Source organism: Trachurus japonicus, chromosome 18 (genome assembly GCF_045865225.1).
Source record: "Trachurus japonicus isolate A0001 chromosome 18, Traja_1.0".
Taxonomy (NCBI): Eukaryota; Metazoa; Chordata; class Actinopteri; order Carangiformes; family Carangidae; genus Trachurus; species Trachurus japonicus.
In genome coordinates this window covers 25,412,154-25,427,282 of record NC_140924.1, presented here as the reverse complement: position 1 = coordinate 25,427,282, position 15,129 = coordinate 25,412,154, and the positions used below count along the sequence as shown (strand labels likewise).

The following is a 15,129-nucleotide window of genomic DNA, read 5'->3' as shown; positions in this document are numbered from 1 at the left end:
TGCTCTCTGTGTTTTTGCAATTTTGTATCACTTGCCCGTGTTTCTTCCACCCACAGTTGCTCTGGACTTTTTCCTACAACTGGCCTACTCCTGCAATCCCTTTGAACTCACTTGCTTTGAGAGTCTGGATCTCCAGATGTCAGCCCCTGCTCCCTCCTTTGGAGTTGCATTCCTTTACCTTTAAACCACTCCTTTCCTTTTTCTTGTGTAACATACAAAAGCAGGATTTCACAAGTCCTCTCAGAAATCCTAGGCATCATGAGTAATAAGAGGAATAGCTGGCACCATGCAATGTCTGTTTGTAAAAACGGGCTATACAAATAAAATTGCCTTGCCTTGCCTTGCCTTGCCTTGCCTTGCCTGATGGTGCTGAGTTAGGCTACCTCCCTTTCTGAAATGGAACACCTAGAGTTTCCCTCATTTCAGTATTAACAGACTCAGAGTTTTGACTAAACCTGCTTTCTGAAACGGCCCATGCTCAGCTTCCTCATCCTCTTCTATCTGCTGATTTGAGGGATTGAACCCAGCACAGTGATTGGTCAAACGTCCTTCTCTCTTGCTCAGCAGACTAGACAATACTGCCTCCTGCTGTTTAACTTAAGTACTGCATGTTCAACATTGAGCTTGAGCTTTGTGCATAGTTTTCCTCTGTGGACAAGCCTCAGCCACCAGAAGATTCAGCTGCATGCTCATTTTTCCACAGTTTTATGCAAATACATCACACATCGAATAATAATTGATTTATCTATTCTGTACCCTACTGGTTCATTTCATCAACTCTAATAAGTTTAATAAGTTTATCCTTTACCCTTTAGCGACTCAGTTCATCAGTCTGGCCGTGGCTGTTAGATGCTACGTAGGTGTTACTTTCAATGATGTGCAGACCCCTATGATCCCCAGAGCTGAGGTGACAAACTGCCTCCTCTCTCTATCAGGGAGGTGTCACATGTGGCCAGGAAACTCAGCTTGTTGCATCACAACCACACGACTAAAGCTTTAATGTTCTTGCTTTAATGACAGATTGATTCCTGGAGTTTATTTTTAGTAAACTTCCTGTCCTCTTGTAACTATGCAAAAATGCTGAGTAGAAATCGACTCCATTCAACTGAAGCAAGTGCAGTTTTCAACCATCTCCATTATGAAATGTAGGTCTCAGGTAAGTATTGTACAATAATTTCTGCACATCCCTAACAGTGAATATTCTTTTTTCTTTGAATATACTGTACACATTTTCACAAATATAAACAGCAAGATTTTTTTTTTTTTTGCACATGCTTTGTTTTTCTACATGTTGGTTATTATGGCCTATGGTCATTCTGGCCATTGCGGGCAACAAGTGGATGCTATTTTGAGTTTAAAGAATATTTACAAGTGACATTTCCTGGATCTTAGAAAAAAACAAGGTGGAGCCACTGCATTGATTATAGATTTGAACATTGTGATGAACAACAAGAATCTCGAAAGTGTGGCATAAAAAAGAATTCAATTCAAAGACAGAACTTCTGGGAGTCAAACACAACACAGTGCAACAAGCATCATCCTGGTCCGTCCATCAGGGAGATGTTGCTAACAACATGAGAGAAAAAAACTTTGTACCTCAAACTTCATGGGGCTGTTTTAGGGCTGGGGGGTGGGGACAGGATGATGACATCATGACAGAGAGAAAACATTCAGACTTCCTTGCTAAAGGTTAGTGAAGAGGAGATTCACTGCAGTGACAGTGTCATGCTCACCATGAACTTCACCGTGATGAGTGTTTTCCTCCTGTGCAGCCTCAGTAAGTTCTGCCATTAAGAGCATCGACTGCAATTATAACTTGAGTTCACCTGTATCTTTATCTGATGTTCATCTCTTTCAGGCTGGTTCGCTGTCTCTGTCTCAGAGTTTTACACCGTGCAGGCCCAGGCCGGTGGAGAGGTCACTGTGAACTGCACCAACTTCACCAGTTGTCCCACTGTGAACTGCACCAACTTCACCAGTTGTCCCACTCAGGTTACCTGGTTCAGGGTGGTCAAGCATCAGAAGCCGCACTGTCTTGTATCTATATTCAAGCCCTCTGAATCTGCTTCATACTGCGCTGGATTTCAAAATGGCAGTTTTGAAATTACGTCCAACGGCTCCATTCTCTTTCTCAGAATCAAACAAGTGAATTTATCTGATGCTGGATTGTATTTCTGTGGATATTACCAAAGTAAAAACCCAGTTATTGTCGGCGCAACATATGTTGAGGTTCAAGGTAAGACATTTTCCCATATGTACACGTAATGTAAAAATATACTGAATTCCCATAAAACTGTAGCAATGTCGAAGCAAAGAAAAAAAGGTACAATACACCCATATTGTAGGTATGTTCAATAACTTTGTCAAAACGTGTGTTCAAAAAGTCTCAGATCACAGTCCCAGAAGAGGAAGCTAGGTACACTCAATTTCCCTACGGGGACAAATAAATTACTACTACTATATAGCCTAATAGAAAAATACATTAATTTAAGAAAAAACAAAACAAACTATCTATAAACTTGTGAGCTATTAATGTGCATGTTTTATTTAATATATGATACAGCCACATATTGTTGTAATATAAATAACATAATATTGTAGGCTATTAATAATATAATCTCTCTGTTATATTAATCTGATTTTACACAGCTCAAGAATCTATATAATATCGTAATCTTTCTTGTAGGAATGGATTATGGATTTGCAGAGAGGATGAGCATGATCCTGGGTGCCCTGACTGTGGTCCTTATTATGGTCGTCATTGGTTTGGTTGTCAAAGTGAAAAGGCTTCAGAAAGGTATTTTCACATGCTGGTGTTAAGTTTGAAATCAGTGATACTGTTAACTGAGTTTAGTCCATTAATCAGGTGTATTGTTTCTGCCACATAGCTCATACTGGAAGAATCCCAAATCCACAAAGGACAGAGGTGATGTTTTTAAAGTTTGTCACATACACATGCACACACATACACACAAACACACAAACTAATGTGGTGAGAGACCAGTGTGTAACTGAAAATCTTGATATACACAGAGTCAGGACTCAGATGAACTCAACTATGTGGCAGTGGCTTTTCATCCAAAAAGAGAATCCGCGAGGAAACAATGTGAGTCTGCCTTTTCACTTCACTGACTTTATATCAGGACTATTTCTTTCTCGTAAAGTTGATCTCTGACAGTTGGTCTGACTCTTCTTTACAGAATCTGGACCCTGGTGACCTGAAGGATGTAGCACTGAGTGTGTGGTCTGCATCAGAGAGAGAAGAGTTATTTACAGTGAAACTGATGCTTTGTCATATTAATCTTCTGATGTGCTTTTATGATGCTGGTGGAAAAAGTTAATATCACATCAATTTTTTTTTTTTTGTTACAGATTTTTCAATAAAAATGTTCAGTTTATGCAAGTATGCTGGTGCTGTTTTTCTTCATTTCGACCTCTCTAGGGCTGCAGCAGTGGGAGAGTGAGTTAGATTTATATCACTTGTTGAAAGGAAGTGGCAACAGTGAGAGCACAGCTGAGATGATAATCATGTTCTGCCAAAACTCTAAAGGAGACAAATCTAAAATTAGCAGTGAATAGTTGCAGACCTTTATTCTGTTTCAAAAACAGAAAAGACAGCCTATGTTTGAACATCTTTGTCATAATCTACCCCAAAATGACTCTCTTTTGGACTTGGAGTTTTGTTTTGGTTTTAGTTTATGTCCTGGCTTTGAAATGACTTACCGTGTCTGTTCCAGGTTTGTTTTAGGGCAGAAAAGGAACGGCTGTAACAAAGGGATGGCTGTAACAGCATCACTTCATAGACCCCAGGAAGAATTAACTTGTAAAAAGTGAAAGAGCAGGTTCTTAGTTAAAATCTGAGTCATTTCATTGATGTTAATTTCAAACCACCATGCTGGTACAGCTATCAATCAATCAATCAATCTTTATTTATAGAGCACCTTTCATACATGGGAATGCAACACAAAGTGCTTTACACACAAATAGAAACAGAAAAACCCCTCCCTCCCACACCCCATACTGCACACACACACACACACACATGCACACACACACACACACACACACACACACACACACACACACACTCTCTCTCTCTCACTACTGACACTAGGGAGACATGGCATGACACTGAGGATTGAGGAAGCGCTATCTTTGGGGCCGTCCACACTGGGAGGAGTCGCAGGCCGTGCCACAGGGGGCACCAGCGCCCAGGCCCCCCGACCCCGGCAGACCACAGTCAGCCGAGCCGAAGGGACCCAGGGACAGCGCCCCCAGCAGCAGCCCAGACACAGCTCCCAGCGTGGAAGACCCCCCTGAGGATAGCTATAGTCAGGGCCGTTGTATAGGGGAGAAATGTGATGATAACTCTAGGGGCCCAGCGCCCAGTAGGGCCCACAAAAACCCCAGTAGACTAATCTTTGTATGACTGAATTATTCTATAATTCTATAACAATACTCATAGCATTAGCATCAAAACAAAGTAGGCTAAATAAAAAATGATAATGCATACGTAGTCTAAGAAAAAAAGTGGAAAAGTCAGGGGTAGGGGCCCACTTTAGTATTCTTTCAGGGGGCCCAGAATTCCTAGCAACAGCCCTGCAGCTAGTCAAACAATGACTGACAGGGGTGGGGATGATTGTAACACCTTTTACCTTTGTTGTTTTATTAAGTGTGACCCATCTACCTGGAATTATACATGGATTATGAGCAGCTTCTGACCATTCATACATGTGTACATAAAGCTCTTCTGATCTAAGTATCCACACCACTGTTCATTTGGCCATCATAGTTGAGATATTTTTATAGGGAGATGCTAAACTGTTGGAATATGCACAATAAACTAACATACAGTAGATGCATATCTTGTGTTGTGGTCTCAGTTTTTAGTTCTTCAACCTCACTGTTACAATATTACCCCAGGTTGTGTTACAACCTACCCTGGTAGAAAGGAAGGAAAATGGCACTCCTTGCATTTGAAATCAAATAATAAATTAGACTATGTGATAGTTTTAGAAGGTTAAGGCTTTTTTTTCTGGAGGATTTACTTTTGTTCATGGATTTTGGTTTTCTTGCTGCACTGTGCTTCAAAGACTTGTGTTGTTTCCCCCTTTGTCAAAAAAATCTTTAAATTGAGTGGCATCTGGATTTGGATGCGGAAATGTTGAACCAAATGTTCACAATCTGAAAGGTTCATGTAAAAAAGAAAAAAAAAGAAAAGATTCTTTAAAAGCATAGCCTACATCAAAGACTTAGTTTAGGGCTAAATTCAGCTGAGAAACAAAGAACAACAGTTACCACAGTATTCACCACAATATTTACATATTTCAAATATTGATTATCATCTGAGATCTGTTTTTCACTAAATAGCTTCTTGATCAGACAAGAGCAGATGGGTTATTTTTATAGTTAGCCTACATGTATTTTTGAAGTTGAATGGGCCAAAACCAGCTGCATAGACAGACACACAATAGGCTACTTATTTTTTTCAGATTCTTCTACAGATTTTGATACAGTGGATATTCATCCTTACTGATCAGTATCAATAAATTCACTATAAAACAATTGTACAGCTGTATTTACTGAACTATTGGATCTTTGTTATGGGATCCTGATAGAATAACAAAGCTGACCGCTGGGATCCTTGGTGCTGGGACTGTAGTCCCTGACATGGTCATTACTGGTCTGGCTGTTCAATATGAGATCTTAGGTACCTCTGGATCTCCCAGCCAGATCCATCTTTGTTTTTGTTCAGTGTAGTGGAATAATCCCAAACTTCCCTCAGGGTGGATCAGGCATTTCTCTCTGTCTGAAGGAGGAGCAGGAGGCCTGTGTCAGAGACGGGGCTGGAGACAAGTGTTGTGTTCACTGCCACCAGAGAGATTGAGGAAATGTGTGGAACTGCAGCTCAGAGTGGTGCAAGTGATGTGATGCTCTGGAATTTGGTGCAGTTTGTGCATCAGAAGACTTACCGTCACTTGTTACTGTATTTGTTGCCATCCATTTGACCAAATATCTCTGTAAAGAAGATTAAGCTTAATCCTGCAAAACAACAATGTGTTGTGTGCCGAGTTTAATTCTGATCCGTCTCTTCTGAGTTTATGGTTGGCATGTGATGGAGAAGAAGCCAGAGAGGGCACTGACAGTTGTCCAGTCGTTGAGTGAGCCTTCAAGTCACATCATTGACAGGAAGAGACGGGCCTCTGTGGTCTGACTGAGTACAACCAATATGCACTATAGGTCAACACTAACAGTGATGGACTGCTTGTTGTTTTCCATTAGAGTGTTAAAAGGTTTCTTCAACTCTCTGCACCCTAACCACATACCACATGTTGTTCTGAAAAAATACCAGTTAATCAAAAACATCTTTTAAAAAATATATATTTTGTCAGTTTTTGTTTAGTTACATCCAGTATCTTTGCATAGCATATTTGTGTTTACAAAGTTGCATTTGCAATATCCAGGGCCGTTGCTGGGAATTCTGGGCCCCTACCCCCTAACTTTTCCAGTTTGTTTTCTTAGACTATGTAGCCCATGTATTATCATTTTTTATTTAGCCTACTTTGTTTTGATACTAATGCAGCATTACTATGAATATTAGTCAGGGTCTTATGCAAAATAAATAAGTCATACAAAGATTAGCCTACTGGGGTTTTTTGTGGGCCCTACGGGGCGCTGGGCCCCTAGAATTATTATCACCTTTCTCCCCATACAACGGCCCAATATCACAAGTATATCACAGAAAAACTGAAATCACACAACTGACAATATTCAGTAATGTATATTTTCAGATTTAATTGCAGTCAATTAAAATTAGTTAAATTCGTGAACTACTCATTCATTCGTTTGTACCACTGCAGACACAATCTAAATTTGCTGTGTGAAAACTGGGTTTCATACTCACTGTGTCAGTCAGGTGATTATTCTGATTTCAGTTATGGCTCTGAGGTGCACTGCAAACACACCATAACTACTCAATAAAGTAACATCATAACCTCTGGACGACACAACATGAGTGCACAGACGGCATGGAGCGGTATGTGTCAAAAGGTTTGCAATTATGATCATGTTCCCATCTGCTGGTCTTTAGTTGCATCTGCAGGTTCAGAAAAATGAAACTGAAACCAAGACAAAATGCACTTGATGCTGCAAGTTGCAACACACAACGTACCTTGGATTGCAAATCAACGTAAAGGTGTTTATAATTTTATGAATTGATTTCTACAATAGGCTTTATGCACAGCTCCACTACTTCCTGAACTTTAGCCAGCTCCTCTATTTCCTGTTTTACATTATTGGACAAACTGATTAATCCAGGTGTGTCTGGCAACCTCACAACAATTGTCAGACACACCTGGATTAATCAGTTTGTCCAATAATGTAAAACAGGAAATAAAGGAGCTGGCTTAAGATCAGGAAGTAGTGGAGCTGTGCATAAAGCCAATTGAATTACACCTACTTTCAGACCTGGAATATAAACCAATCATTCATCTTGTACATTAAAATCTAGATATTTGTAAACTCAAATTTGCAACTAGCAGCAGAGCTGTCATAAAAACCAGGGCTGTCAAACCTCAGTCTTTTTGTGGTAAAAACCAACATGTGTTACGGTACTTTGTTGTGGAATCCTACACTGTAAAAAAAGAAACAAAGCTAAACCTCAAACTTTGTAGTGCAAGAAAACCACAATATCATGAGGGATCTTATGTGGACTAAATAACCAAAAGGAGCTTATTAAGGGGGATGTAAAGTATTACTTACAGCTGATATTTCATTGAAATGGCTGATTTTTGCTTTTATTTCACTATATTTGCCAATAGGTCATATACAGCAGGTTTGCTGAGAAGTAAAAAGTACTTTTGGTTTGAAGCCTTGGACTTGACTGACATGAGAAACTAGACAATGTCATTTATTAACAGGACCAGTGATGTAATGTTGAAAACAGCATAATTAACTTGTTTTACTGACAGTACATTAGTTCACAGGGAGGCCATGTTGATGTTTTAAATTATTTATTCATGCAGCTCAGAATCTAAAATGGCAATACAGAGCAGAGCACGGTAAACTTCTCACCTCCATCAACATTCTGTGTAAAGCCACTGTAGCAACTACATTGGATTGTTGGTTTTTTTTATCCTGCTTTACATTGTGCAAGTCAAGCTGATCATGTCTGTAAAGCAAAGTGTAGAATTTCTGATGCTGTCCTCAAATCCATTCAGTCAAGACCTTACCTGTTCTCCAGCCTAAACACACCTACCCATCCTAAATACCTGTTTAAGTCCCACTTTCCAGAACAAACTATGCCCTACAACTTAATGGCAGTGCTGGGGGGGGAAGGGACTGTCAACTATACATGATCTAGAATTTCCCACTGATACATAGTAGATTAATTACTGAATGGATATACATGTACAGTCAATGAGTAAAAAATAAACATCTAAGTAGGCAACAATCAGGGTCCTGTACAGAAGAGATCTAAGTGAACCTCTGCAGCAGGTATCTGGTAATATGTCCCTATATAACAGTAAACTGTGTTCATGTGCTGTCTGTAATGTTGCATTAGTCCTTAAATCCCTGGACTTACCTGTTCACTCTGAAGATCTCCAGTAGCCTTTGATGTCATCTGCCCCCAGATTCAAGGTAAACTAGTTAGGTCTATGAAATCTCAGCTGGTGGGTTTAGCGCTTATTCACTTCAGCTACAATACGGACAAGTTTCACTTTGGCACTAGGGGGTGGGGGCAAGGTACGCTGATGACTGAGAGCTGTATATTCAGTATTTAGTTTGTTTTATCAGCGTGACGATTTAAACAAGTTTCTTATTTCATAACAGACGGATAAGCATTTAATTTGTATTTACGAAGTATTCAGATCAATTCAAGCGCTTATACTGTTGGGGTTTAACGCAGGCCATGATTTTTGAGCATATTTGTGAACACCATTACTGCACAACTCCGTTTTATTAAAAAAAAAAAATCAACAGTGGATAGGTACATGTGAACGCTTTCTGATAACTGCCGTGAACAGTTACTTTATAAATGTGTAAGATCTCCTTTGTTTTTAGCAGTTTAAATTTTCACAGCAACGCCATATGGAGGTTTAGTTTTCGATGTAAAGTTTACCATGATGGAAGCAACGTGCAGACTAGATTTTATACCAAACATGAGTCAGTTCAGTTAAATCTACAGTCACAAGTATCGCCTAGAAACTGCTGCTGAAATGACTCAGCTTTCTAATGTTACACACCACATCAGAACACTAATTAATCCAAACGTAAGGGTACAATAAAAAAGAAAAAAAAAAAAAAACACGCCTAACTCAGACGTCAAGCATTAAAAATACTACAGCACAATTACAAACTAAAACAATCTTGGGAAAAATAGACGAGATTAAAAGTTGTCCCAAAATAATAAAAACAAAAACAGACGTCGGCAATTCGGTTCCTCCTGTGAGCATCTCAGGGGAACGTAACGCGCTCAGCCGCAGACAGGAAGTGGATAGTGTCACGTGCATCAGGAGGCGGCGAGCGGCGACGCAGTCGGACGACGATCCTGAAAAAAGAGCAAATGACACATATGAACTGTCTGTAACTGTTGATACAAAGCACGTTGTTCCATCGGGATTACCAAGATGGTAACTTTTTCAAGTTGTGCATTTCGAGAGCGGTTCTTCAGTCAGAGACCCCAGACTGGAAAGTCTGTTTGTGTCGGATTATGGCACATATTTAAAACTGGTAGGTAATTGTTGAAATCCAAGTTAGTGCTCAGACGTGCATTATAAACGAATTTACAAGCTGTTCAGTGACACTCTGTACGAATGCCTGTTTCCCCAAAAGATCTAGAGCGTACGATCTGGTCACAAGCTGCCTCTGCCTTTATGGGGACGAAGGGCAATTTCAGAAAATAGATTAACACCAATCTACCTCAGACCTATTCTCACCTTCACATGCCGGGCCTTGCTTAATATGCGTAGCGTGCAGGCGGTGGCGGAGGCAGCCGGTCTGCGTAGGGGTCCCTGGCACGTGGAACTCCGTATGCCGGGACCCGGGAGACCGGAGAGAGCCGGGAGCGCTCGTAGGAGTAGCCGTTACTGGCGGGGGGCATCGGCGTGCTAGGCGCTCTCCTGAGAGGGCTGCGATCTCGGGCGTAGTACGAGGACGGGGGAGGTGGGAGTGGGCGACGCTCATACGGGTCGAGCGGCGCGGTCATAAGACGGTCTCGGACGACGGCTGAGGGGGGAGGGGGAGGAGGAGGGGCGCCGGGACGCTGGTCCTCGTAGGAGGCCATGCCATACGGGCGAGCTCTGTACTTCTCATAGTAATCTACCACGCTGTATCTGTCCCGCTCACCCTCATAAGGACGGTCGGGATAAACAGCTCGCCTAGGGGGAGGGGGGGGCAGAGGGGGGGCGGGGTAACCTGGGGGCATATGGCTGAGACGGCCTCTCAGGTAGCTGGGTGGCGGAGGCTCATGCCTCTCTCCTGGGTAGCGTGGAGGCCAGTAGCCGCCTCTGTCCGGGGGAGGAGGGGGGTAGTCTTCCCGTTCATCATGTCTGGGACGGCTCTTGGAAATCTGGACATGGATGCGCTTCTCTGAATACAGATTCAATTACAGATAAAGAAAACACATGTTACATAACAAGGTTTAAAACAGTTAGAGCCACTTAATCATCTTTTCATTTTCCATTACAGCATTTTCTTACCTTGGAATTCAGTGTTGTCCAGTCCCTTGATTGCATCCATGGCCTCATCAGAGTTAGACATATGTACAAAAGCAAAATTCTTGACAACAGCGCACTCTGTGACTGTGCCGTACTCTTCAAAGAGAGCGCGGAGCTCGTCGTCGGCTCCCTTCTCTACATTCGCTACATGCAGTTTGACGGAGCCCTGGTTCTTCCCGTGGCTGGCCTCCACGTTAATCGGCGTGCCGTGGAGCTTGTAGAGGTGCAGGCTTTTGATGGCTTTGGTGGCGGCCTTGCGGTCTTCCATGTGGACGAAGGCGTAGTTCTTGATGATGGCACATTCTGTGACTGTGCCGTACTGAGTAAAGAGCGCCTTGATCTCATCCTGGTCTGCCTCCCGGGGCAGATTCCCCACAAAAATTTTCACCATGTCTAAAGACCTGTTCCAAGGCAATTTAGAAAAAAAAACGAGATAAGCAGGGATGGAGAAAGAAAAAAAAACACGTTTTAACAAAACGGGTAGTGTTTACGTTCTTATAAGTTACAATAACGTACTGAGACCTACAGCCTTTTCTCTGTCACTACTGTGAATCAAACTGGGCCTGCTCACGGCAAAATGGCTGACGAGTCTTTTACGCAGCAAGTCAACTAATTAGTACAAAATAAATCATAGTTAGTTCAACCTTGGAACATCAATATGCTCACTGCAGCCATTCAAACGCCACTTTACCGGCAACTACTCTCGTCTAAACAGAACAGCGGTTTTAATTTTTTCTCGTAAGCTAGCGTTAGCTGTTAGCTCCGGTTAGCAGGTTAGCTACCAGGCCTGAACAAAGCCCCGCGGTCCGAGCGCAAAGCAACGACCAGGAGAACAACACTGCTACGTAGATAGTTAAAAGACTAAAAATGCGTTGCAATGCATATACGAAGAGAACGTCGTGTCTATTTTACGTTACCTTTATACCGAGCCGCTTCTACGGAGAATTCAAACCCCTACCAAGGGAGATTTCCTCTGACCAGTTTCCGTTTCGTCTTTGCTTTTTTAGCATGGACGTTTTTTTTCCCCCGGCGGCTAGCTTCTTCTTCTACCTCGTATGCGCCTCTCCCGGGCCACCGCCGCACCGCCACACCGCCCCCTGCTGCTCACAGAGGAGCACTGCTCACCACACGGTAGTAATACAAAACTTTGTTGGCATACGGTATTATATATCCCATGTTCATTGGATATTATTTATGTATTATATAATATGATCTGTATGTGTGTTAGAAGCAAACTCAAAGCGTGCCTTTTTGGTCTTTCAACTGAATTTTTATTATTATTAGTAGTAGTAGTAGTATTATTAGTATTAGTATTAGTATTAGTATTAGTATTAGTAGTATTCTCTATGTTGAGTATGTTCTATTTTGTAAAAAACAAACAAACAAAACTTTGGGCTGCTTTCGTTATTATGAAAAGTAGGCTACTGTGGGAAGTTTGTTTTGATTTATTGATAAATCTCTAATTACACCCCTCTTCACTTTGACTGTCTATATCAGTTTATTTAACTCAGCTTCCTAAATTAAACTGTTATGTGAAGCAATGCAAGTGACTTTCTTTCTGTTTCTAGCATAGACTGTAAAAAGAAGGTTTCTAGTTGTACACTTGGTTGCATCATTTGGAATTTCCAGGGCTGCTGCGTTCAGGTGCTCATCTCCAGCATGTATATTGGAGAACAACAGTCGATTCACGGAAGCTGTCGTCGAATCATACACACTGTAACAAAGACAGCATTGGTGAGGTGACGCTTTTATTACGAGACTACTCTGAGTAGCAACCCAAAAGATGTAATAGCCGACTTTTCCGACTGCATGCAGCATAAAAAAAACCAGTTCGGATTTGCACTTGAAGGCAGCAGCGTTACTACTGGGTCTCATGACGATGACGAAACTCCAAGAGGAAGAAAAAGAGGTTGTGGTGAGCAGCTGGTGAGAGTTTTCCTGTTGTTGTCGCCGCAGCAGCAGCAGCAGCAGCACCGTTAGTCTGACCTCTCTAAAGTTTATGTGGACGGATTATAAGGAATTTATTTGCAAACTGCCAACAACAACATACAGGTAAGACACATAGACCTACATCTAACAGCAGGTTTTACTGGAGTACTTTTCTCTTATATTTATTATTGATGATTGTTACTTAGCCTATTACTTATAATTTCCCCGTGTTCCCAATGGGTTTTTCTGTTTCCATGTGATTTCAGAAGCTCTGATTCCAGCAGGAGTGGTTTTTCATGATGAGTGTGTCTCAGACAATGGAAACAGAGGAGGATCTCCTGACCTGTCTCCACATTAAGATTTACCACCCTCAGCAGAATTGCAGGGACCGTTATGGGCTGCTTCCCCTTGGGAGGAGGAGCAGGCACTCGGCGGACGACCCCCTGAGGCTGGGCCGGGACAGCCAGGCCTGCACCTACGGCCTGGTGGACCTCAAGGTGTCCCGCAAACAGCTGTCCGTCCAGGCCTACCGCACCCCTCAGAGCCCGGCCATGCTGTTCACCATCCAGAACCTGAGCCAGAGGGGACGCCTGGCGGTGAACGGCTCAGCTCTGGACTACCTGGAGAGGATGGATCTCCCTGACAAGGCCCTGATCCGGTTCGGGGAGTATGAAATGTTGATGGTCCGTGAGTCCGGCGAGGCCAAGGGCAGCTTTGAGGTTGAGTTTGAGACGCTGGCGGTGTCACCATCCAGGGAGACATGCACATGTCCACCTACTACGACACCTGTCATGGACACAGGCTCAGGCTCAACTCTGATGAATGGTTTCTCATCTGAGCTCATAGCACTTGGCCCTCTTGAGACTGATGAGACTCAGTATCAGTCATGATGAAGCACCACCACCATGTTGTGACTTGCTTTTTTGCTTTTTCTATTGACTTGCTGTTACATTAGATTTCCTTCTTGGTAAAACCTGCTTTAATGTGAAATAGTATTATTTTGTACCTGTTTCTTTCTTTCATCTATGTTATTAAAAAGCTGTGATCTGAACAACAACTGTGTTTGAAGTGCAGATGCTATGAGATGAATTTGCTTCTTACACTTTTTGGCAGTATATTTCTATGCATGCTGCTTTACTGCAGGTTTGACAAGCAGTTTGGAGAAACTCTCAAAAGCCACAGGTGTTTATGGTATTCATTCATACAGAACCTCCTCATGTGACATAAACTGGCAAAACATTGTTTCAGAACTGGTTATTCCAGGTTTTCCGAGAATGAAACAGCTCTACATGTCACTTTGAGTTCAGGTTACAGTGATAAACTGAGGTCGCATGTCTTATATTGGTGCATTTTCATTTGAATCTGTTTTGGGGTTTTTTACCAGTGGTGTAAGCATAAATACAGCAGTGTAAAATATGCAAAAACAAAATATACTTAAATATTTACGACATGTATTATAATGTAATGTTTTAAATGTAACAGCGGGTATGAAGCATTCAATATAATTCAGGTAGAGCTCATTTTAACCACTTTATATGATATGAAAATACACATAATACAGTCATTTTACATGGGTGCTTTTATCTAGACTAAACTACAGCTGTCAAATTCATAGAATATGAAAGTGCATATTTCCCTCTATAATGAAGTAATGTATGAGTTTTAAAAAAAAAAGCCAGGTAGAAAAACAAGTATAAAGTACTTGAGTAAATAGATTCACTTCATTACTTTTACAACAGGCATGTTTTATTATGTCAACCATTCAGATTAAAACAGTAAATAAGGATACAAAGGTGAGACATTGCATGGTCATAAAACTAGACTTTGGGAGTTTTTATCAGCACAAGTCAATGGTTAAGACTCATTGTCTGAGTTTTTGAGTTGGGTGCAGAAACCGGTGCCAGTTTCTAACAGGCTGAGGACAAAGTCTGGTCTTTGAAACCCGATCTTCCTGAATTTACAAGGACATGCAATTTGAGAAGTTTATCTAGTCATCGAAGCAGAGGATGGTGCACCGTGCTTCAGCAGCAGCCATAAATGCTCGGAATGTGATCACCGTCATACAGCAAACACCATAAACACTTTTGGTCAGGACGATATTCAAATTCCAGCCACCAGCTCCAGTTTACTGAAACTCCATCCCAGCAGGAAGGGAGTGTGCTTAAAGAAACTTTTTATCAACTGAAATGACCCAGACGGCCAAACACAACAAAAAAAGGGATTAGAGAAAATTACACTTTCTATTTGACATGGTATGATTCCCATTGTTCTCTTTTCCCCACTATAACATCTATCTATCTATAGCTGCTGCCTGTGCCTCCTCTGACCCAGTGTATATGATCCACTGATCTGATGTCAGTTTGTCTCGCTTATTGAGATAAAAGCTGCGTATGTCATCGCTGAACAAGCTCGTCTAAAGATTTTATCAGCCGGATATTATGATAAATCATGTGATATTGAACAATAGTGAAAAAATAGTTCC

General features: G+C 41.6%; 2 protein-coding genes across 2 annotated transcripts; one reads left to right on the top strand and one right to left on the bottom strand.

The window, feature by feature from the left end:
- Positions 1–8,940: 8,940 nt before the first annotated feature.
- LOC146969405 (RNA-binding protein 4.1-like) lies at positions 8,941–11,143 on the bottom strand. Its single transcript, XM_085760296.1, has 3 exons — positions 10,701–11,143; positions 9,939–10,590; positions 8,941–9,550 (listed from the first exon to the last, which is right to left on the bottom strand). Exons 1-2 carry the CDS (start codon positions 11,107–11,109, stop codon positions 9,959–9,961), a joined length of 1,041 nt encoding a protein of 346 aa, XP_085616422.1. The 5' UTR covers positions 11,110–11,143; the 3' UTR covers positions 8,941–9,550; positions 9,939–9,958.
- Positions 11,144–12,643: 1,500 nt separating this feature from the next.
- tifa (TRAF interacting protein with forkhead associated domain) lies at positions 12,644–13,703 on the top strand. The gene is made up of 2 exons (XM_085759886.1): positions 12,644–12,770; positions 12,914–13,703. The coding sequence occupies exon 2, from the start codon at positions 12,944–12,946 to the stop codon at positions 13,535–13,537; it is 594 nt and encodes a 197-aa protein (XP_085616012.1). The 5' UTR covers positions 12,644–12,770; positions 12,914–12,943; the 3' UTR covers positions 13,538–13,703.
- Positions 13,704–15,129: the final 1,426 nt, after the last annotated feature.